The following is a 7,252-nucleotide window of genomic DNA, read 5'->3' as shown; positions in this document are numbered from 1 at the left end:
CCAATAAAATGTTGCCATTTCCGAACTCCCTCAATAAACTCCATTTCCTCCATTTCTTCCTCTACGTTCTCCCCAATTGTCGGGATGACAGTCTTGAAATCCGAGCCAGCTTTATCATTTAAATGAATTTCGCAAATATTTGTCAAATTCTTCCTGTCTCGTAGATTGTCTACGACAACAAGTAAACCGAGTCTTGTTCCATCCATCCAACAACTTCCTCCCCTCTCTCCGCCCTTCCCATGACAGAATCTGGGCTTTCCCTCGCACTTTCAAAACTAACCGGGGATTCAAGAGGCAAAGCACCGTTCAACGAAACCGCCCCCCGAAGAAGCTCGCCCGGCAACTCCGAATACTGATGACCCGACTGATTCTGTCTGACTTCTGTCAAGTCAGTAGCACCAGGAAAGCTAGCAAGGAAGGGTGAGGAACGATGTTCATCAGTTCAAACAGAAATAAGTGTTCGTGATTATTACTCATTTGTTCAGGAAAGTGACATAAAAAAGGTAAGTTTCGGGAATTCGAGGCGCACACGTCTCCCATTATTGCTCCAAGCAATAAAAAACTCCGCCGTGACAATTCTCAAAACTCTTTATGACCTCATTCAACCATGCAAATATAAAAGGTAGCCGTTGTTTCCTCTTTTCTGGTCCCGTTTCCCTTACATTTCCATTCTGTACGAGGATCATCTTTTTTTGGAGGGGGCTTATTAGCTTGAAGGGGAATGCTTAATTGGCTGATCCCACTGTTTGCTTTTTGTTATGAGTTCGAGGAGTTCGGCGTTCCACATGTATTTCTAAAAATGGGGCTGTCCAATGTATGACTGCATGCATTCACTACAGACAATGGTCATAAAAGTTACTTATGACAAGGTTATTAGAGATATTTGATGACGATTAGGACTTTACGAACAAATTGAGGGCTCCTTGGAGGGTCTTTTACCTAATTATTTAGTCCAGACATTTCAATGTAAAAAATGCTTTACTTATCCGGAGCAATAATCAGTTCTTAGGGTGCATTTAAGATAAGTTATCAGTTAGTTACGTCGAGATCACTTGTCGCGTACATTCTCTGATAAATATGATATTATCGTTACGCCTAGTAATTTTTGGCCCTAAATTTGCTTCATCTTCGAAATCTAACGAATGGATCGCCGTTTTATGGCTTTATTTCATCATTCCCGTCTCGCACCTCTCCGAATAGTGTCGAGACCAAGACCGCTTGTTTTATAACTCAATTTTCCATTTTGCAGGTGAACAAGCAAGTCCTGCTTTTCTCGCACTAAAAGTCGTAAATATCTATATACGTACGCCGAGGATTGACCACAACTAAAGCGTTCGCCGGACAGCCGAAAATATCTCAATCAGAGATAAATCTTTCTTGATCTCCCCGAAGGAAGAGCGTCCAATCACGAGACTGACTTATAGCGTGAGAAGTGCTATTAAAGACGGATTGAGACAGACTCGAGCTCTCTACCACCACTTTTACACAGGCACCTTATCGGCTTCCATCTTGGAATTTCATACCCAATATATCTATCCAGCTGTCAGAGGAGATTATTTTCATCTGCTCCGGAAAGAAAGGACAGCCTAGGACTCGGTCGGGTCTCTGCCGCCTAATAGCGCCTAATACCTACTCCTTACTGTTCCACAGTAATATCGTAAACTTTTTTGGTGCTCCCTGTCTTTTACGAGGTGGATCAAAACAAGACGACGACCCAGTCAACTGTCGTACGTGTTGTTGTTCCTATAAAAGACCTTTTATTTACTTCCGAGTGTCCCGAGTCAAAGCCAGCCACCGAGCCTCCGAGTATCTCACCCACGTGTGTGTGTGTGCGGGTTTGTAGTACGTCAAAACGTCGTATGTGTTTGTGCCTATGGACCGAGTGATCTTGGGGGAGCAGTAGCCTCGTGTTTAAAGTGTGTTGTTAACAACTTTATTGGACAACATTGGCCTTGATGAGGACAGCAGAGCGGACAAATAATCGTGATCACACCATGAGTCGCTCCAAAAGTGCCACACATCTACTCACAACATGCCTATTCGTCGTATTGGGCCTCATCAAATCAGGTAAGTCCAATCTGGTTCAAAGGTTCGAGCTCAACAACATGATCCATTTCGAGGTGGACCAGAAGGAGGAGATGCCATTGAATTAAGGGAGGGCGAGACTGGTATTGGAGAAAAATCGATGGCAGTTGCAACTTGACCACTTGGAGGTGTTCCATGTTCCATGTTCCCTCTTCTCCTTCCCCCCGTTCGTTCGCGTTCTCCCTTTGTGTGTGACACATAGACCATTGATAATTGGATCAAGACAAAGCAAGACGTATAATTAACAGAGCGAACAACCATGGACACGCATGATCCATTCAGAAAATCACATTGACCAAATGAAATTGCACTACGTTCCCCGATTTTCATCAATACTCGTCTAGACCCGCCCTCACTCTTAGTTCCTATGATGAAGTAATTGAATGTAGAATACAAATGGGTCCTCACTAGTTGTTTTGACATGGCTCAAAGCGAGTAAAAAACTTCAGTAACTAGTCGTCGAGTAATTGAAACAAATGATGGCCTTGGCAGCCTTCGGAATATGATGACCCAATCAACTATTGAGTGGCGGACAGACAGGCCCTCTGGGAAGTCAATACTTTTTGTTGATTGCCAATACATACTGGAATCCAATCTTTAGGTAGCGATTGACCACATGGCATGGCCCCTATAATTTGAGCTAATGGAGAATGGATTCAATCCTACGTGGAGAAGGGTCGTCGGGGTTTTGAACTGGAATGCACTCTATTCACTTACACCATTCAATACTTGCCATCCGAGTTGATCCATGCACATCTACGTGGTCTGAAACCAATCATTTGGGGTAGAGGAGGTCAGAAAAACTATGCTCCCTTCTCTCCCAAACTATTTTGCAGGGTTCGCCTCTCACTCTCAACTTGAAGAGCCTTCAGTAGGAGTTGCTGCATTTGCGAGAATTGAGCCGGACTTGGGGTAAAAAGGTCAAACAAGCACATCTTCCCTTTGAAGAAATGTTGACATTCTTAGGGTGCTGAGGAGGGCTGGCTTTGTTCTTCTACCTTTACGTGCAGTGCTGCCATGTTTTTGCCGCTCTCAGGGTTGGCTGAAGTAATTTCAATCGAGGCCTAATGCAGACTAAAGTTGCAGAGGCAACCCTGAATTGTTGAAGGAGGAGGCAACCTCCAAATTACAGTGTTGATGTCAAGTGGATGCTATGCATATTGGACAATGTGTTCTGTGCACAACATGTAATCAATCAAAGCTTTTTATGAATTCATTCAAGGACCCCAAAGTTCCCTAGTTGTTGACAAGTTCGGGGCTTCAGGGCTCCAGAGCTTTACACAAGACGGAAAATGTTCATCCACGCATAATTTTTTTGGACAAAAAGTGAACGGACCGATTACCTGCATAGTACAAAAAAACGTCAAACAAGCACTTCTCTATTGAACATTTAGCTTTGAAAGTTTCGCTTTTAGGCACAAACTTTGTGTTGTAACCGATGATCAATTCTGGTGAAAGAAAAAAATCGGAGGAGAAAAATCGAAGAGGGCCAACGGAAACACATTGAAAAGACTTCTTTGAATGAAAGCGAACACATTCCATTCATTTTGGCACGTCTTCTACTGTCGCCCTCATTTCTTGCTAACCATACAAAAAGTATGAAATTCACAAGAATATGATGAACAATTCACTCTCCATGAACTGAGCTTGACTATTCAGAGGGAACTTGGCGCCTGAACTTGGACGAAAAAAACGAAAATATCCCCCTCAAAATGTGCGATCTTAAGGTTGTGCGGTGCTTCTTTCTTGAAATATACCTGGCTTCTAATGGCCAAATACCAGTACTGAAGCTAACGAGTTAATGACTTATGCCTCCTCTTGGCAGTCCTTAATCAAATCTTATTCAAATTCAAAATTAATTATACCTCGCCCCAGTCTCTCCATTGATGCATCAGACCACCAGCGTTTCAGTCCAGAACACATTACTGGTCTGCCAGGAATTCGGGGATTCCTATTCTATTGCAGAAAGCCTGAGGGGCACTGGCAGCTTTCAAATCATTATTTTTTTTCTTTTCTCAAAAGTCACCTCCCGCTTGTTTATTTTGGACCTGACTCAGTCTCGCTGGTTTGCTTGGCACTTTTTGGTCAATCAAAAATACCATCTGACAGCTGTGCTTCATTATCAGGATTGTGAGCTCTATTGAAAATTCCTGACAGGTTAAGTAGGCAAGAAAAGGAGGTATGATTGATTTTGTGACGCTATTGGCCCCGGTCAGTGCGCACAGATAGGATCGTCATGGTGAAACCCCTCAAATGACGTTTTCAGTTATTTCTTTCGAAAGTAAGTTGTGAGAGTGTTTCTGACACAGATTTATTTACATTATGCTTTTGTTCTGATGTGAAATGATCTTTTCCAATTCTGCAATCAGTTAATCTGAACATACCATGATGATATCCTCGGGTTATAATGCTTTGATTTTTCCGAATGGAACCAACTAATCATGGTGTTCAATGCGAGGTTGAGAGCTCTGTCGAAATTGGGCCTTGAATCGATGTTTGAACTTTATTTACGCTGCCTTTCTCCTCCTTCGTCAGGTTTTGAGTCTTCAAACTTCAAACATTCTTCAAGCTTGAGAGAAGACCTTTGTAGAAGGAGCCAGCATTCTCATCAAAATGGAATCTTCCTCCCCTTTTTTTAGTGTGTCTCCCGAAAAAATGAGAGTACTTAATGATAGGGCGGTCAGGATGGTAGCGTCTTTTTGAATAAAAACCGTAATGGTACATGTCTCTTTGGAGCGAGTATTGAGACACAATTGAGGTTTCTGATTCCTGATCCGCTCGTCATATGAATATGAAAACAACCGCCATTGGGTCTTCTGAGTTTGGTGGCTGCTCGGATATCGATTTCCTTCAAAGTTTCTGGCCGGTTTCTGAAAATCGCCTCTTGCGTGACGTGAGGACCACTCGAAAACCCCTCCCAGGAAAACGAGAAATAAGCAAAATGATTATCCTATCAACGGGTCCACACTGAGAAAATGACATTGTTCATCAAGGTTGATTACTGACCTGAATCATTGATGTCCTTATCCGAATGCAATGGCGTCTTCAGACGCTCTTGACCGTAAAACGGCGACCCTGATTGGTTTTTTTGACAGTGTGACTGGACAACGGGTCGTGAAGCTGCTGTTCATTAAAGAAGAATACGAGTGGAGTGGCCGTTGTTGGACGATTGTCACTTAAGAAGGAAGAAGGCTTACACATTGACATAGCAATTATTTTTGATAGACTTGACACGTCCTAATGACAAGGAAACAATCTTGCTGTGTGCACATATTAGAACACAAAAGAAGACATCGTCTACCTTCATGAGTCGTCACACACACACACTGTATCGCACTGTATATAGTATCATTCCGAATCAGTCTTGTTGAACAAATTAGCATTTTTCCTTTCCATTGTCGCTGGAGTGACTCAAAGTCCAATGACAATCCAGGGTTGTGAATGTGGATGAAATTATAGTCTTCAATTTGGTAAAGGCGGCTCCGAAAATGGAGAAAAAGCCCCACAAACTTAACTACAGACGGCGAGAGATGACACCCAACATTTTCCATAGATTCTTGTCCAAGCGAGCGACAATTTGTCTGTCGCCAAGAAGAACGAATGGGACAATGACACAGACTTGAGGGATGGGTAGATAAAAAGAGAAATGAGTACCTCCCCAAGTCAAAGAAGTTCCCCAAAGAGTGTCATTTGCTGACCTGTCTGTCGGGTATCTTTGGAAGTGACCTTAAAAGCATAAAGCGATAAGCCAAATGATTACCTCCCAACGGAGGAATTTGAATATGTTTCTGGGTACTCTTGAGTTATCAAAATCACTTAGGCACATTCCCCCACCAATCCAGAAAATATCTCCCAAAGCGACAATCTATATCGACGAGAGCAATCTGCGACCATCTCTGAACGGAATGATGGCAACTGCTGACTTTTCTTGTTTCTGCCACACGGATTTTGAACATGGTAATAAATAGGCTCTTGACACATCTCCAATAGGGTTTGAAGTTTCGGGGCACCTCAATGATCACGAAGGCCGACGACCCCCAAAATAGACACTGGCTGGCAAGATAACCATTTTGTGAGCGTGCATACTTTATTTGACATTCAGACAGTTGGGCCTGAAACGAAATGAAAAGATGTCGTTTTAAATTTGGAGAACTTCAAATTTGCCTTTACGACTTAATGAGCTACGCCCGAGCAACAGGATAGATTGTGCCATCAGAAAGTGGGCAATTAAATTGTAGTTAATTATTACGGCCAGTAAATTTAAAACAGAGTGACGGGATATTCCTATTTTTTACTCCCCAACTTCGGGCGTCTAGCTAATCTCAATTTGGAGGTCAACTGAGGAACTGCACTTCCAAGGAGAGGCCTCTTTCATTGGTGATTCGTGAACAGCTGTCATTCCACCTTGATTTATTTCCATTCGTCGAAAAAGGCACTATAGCTCTTTGAAAATTGAACACTATTCTTCTTCTTCTTTGACGGTGATAGAAACGCTTTGCATGTAAATACCTGCAGCCGAAAAAGGAACAGCACGTGGTCAATGCCTTGTCCCAGGTATTTCTTTCCCTCCGAAAACTCAAAGAAACTATGACCATTAGCATCCTCTTAACTGAACTGTCAACTCAATGTGGTCGTGTTTCCTATGTATCTTCAATGATCAAGGGCTTCCAACCTCAACAACATGCCGATTCTTAGAAATACATTGCCTTTACCTAAGTGGTCATTTTCTCACTTTCGAAGGAATCTGTGAGTCAGGTCTTTGCGCTTGGCAATTGAAATACAAAATAAGATCACCATCTTTTCTTTCTTCATCAGCTTGCCAATTGAATTGAAATGTTGCTTCATGAGTATTGAACAGCATGTCTTTGTCAAAGCAATCATGTTATGAAGGAAAGTCGGAATTCATGAATGCTTCACTTCAACTTCAGGTATGCTTCTTCCATTCACGGAAATTGGGTCAACATTTGAAGGTTGGGAAATAATGGCACCCATCTCTCACACTTGTCCGGTACAATTCAAGTGGACAACAAACCAGCTTTACTAGCTTGGGTGGGTGAGACTTGAATGGTTGGTTGGTTGGCTGGTCGGTTGGTTCAGGAGCGTTTTCCCCGCAATTTAATCGTTAATCGCTCGGATCCACCTCTTTTGGGGTCCTCTCAACGCCTTT

General features: G+C 42.7%; 1 protein-coding gene across 1 annotated transcript in view; it reads left to right on the top strand.

The window, feature by feature from the left end:
* Window positions 1–386: 386 nt before the first annotated feature.
* LOC131890549 (limbic system-associated membrane protein-like) overlaps window positions 387–7,252 on the top strand; it is a 36,924-nt gene continuing 30,058 nt past the window's right edge. Inside the window, exons 1-2 of the mRNA XM_059239914.1 lie at window positions 387–503; window positions 1,250–2,067. Of these exons, the coding sequence (XP_059095897.1) occupies window positions 1,956–2,067 (112 nt within the window). The 5' untranslated portion in view covers window positions 387–503; window positions 1,250–1,955. The remainder of the gene's footprint in view (window positions 504–1,249; window positions 2,068–7,252) is intronic.

Source organism: Tigriopus californicus, chromosome 11 (assembly GCF_007210705.1).
Source record: "Tigriopus californicus strain San Diego chromosome 11, Tcal_SD_v2.1, whole genome shotgun sequence".
NCBI classification, from domain to species: Eukaryota; Metazoa; Arthropoda; class Copepoda; order Harpacticoida; family Harpacticidae; genus Tigriopus; species Tigriopus californicus.
Note: the sequence above shows the minus strand (reverse complement) of the source record. Positions and strands in the feature narration are given on the sequence as shown.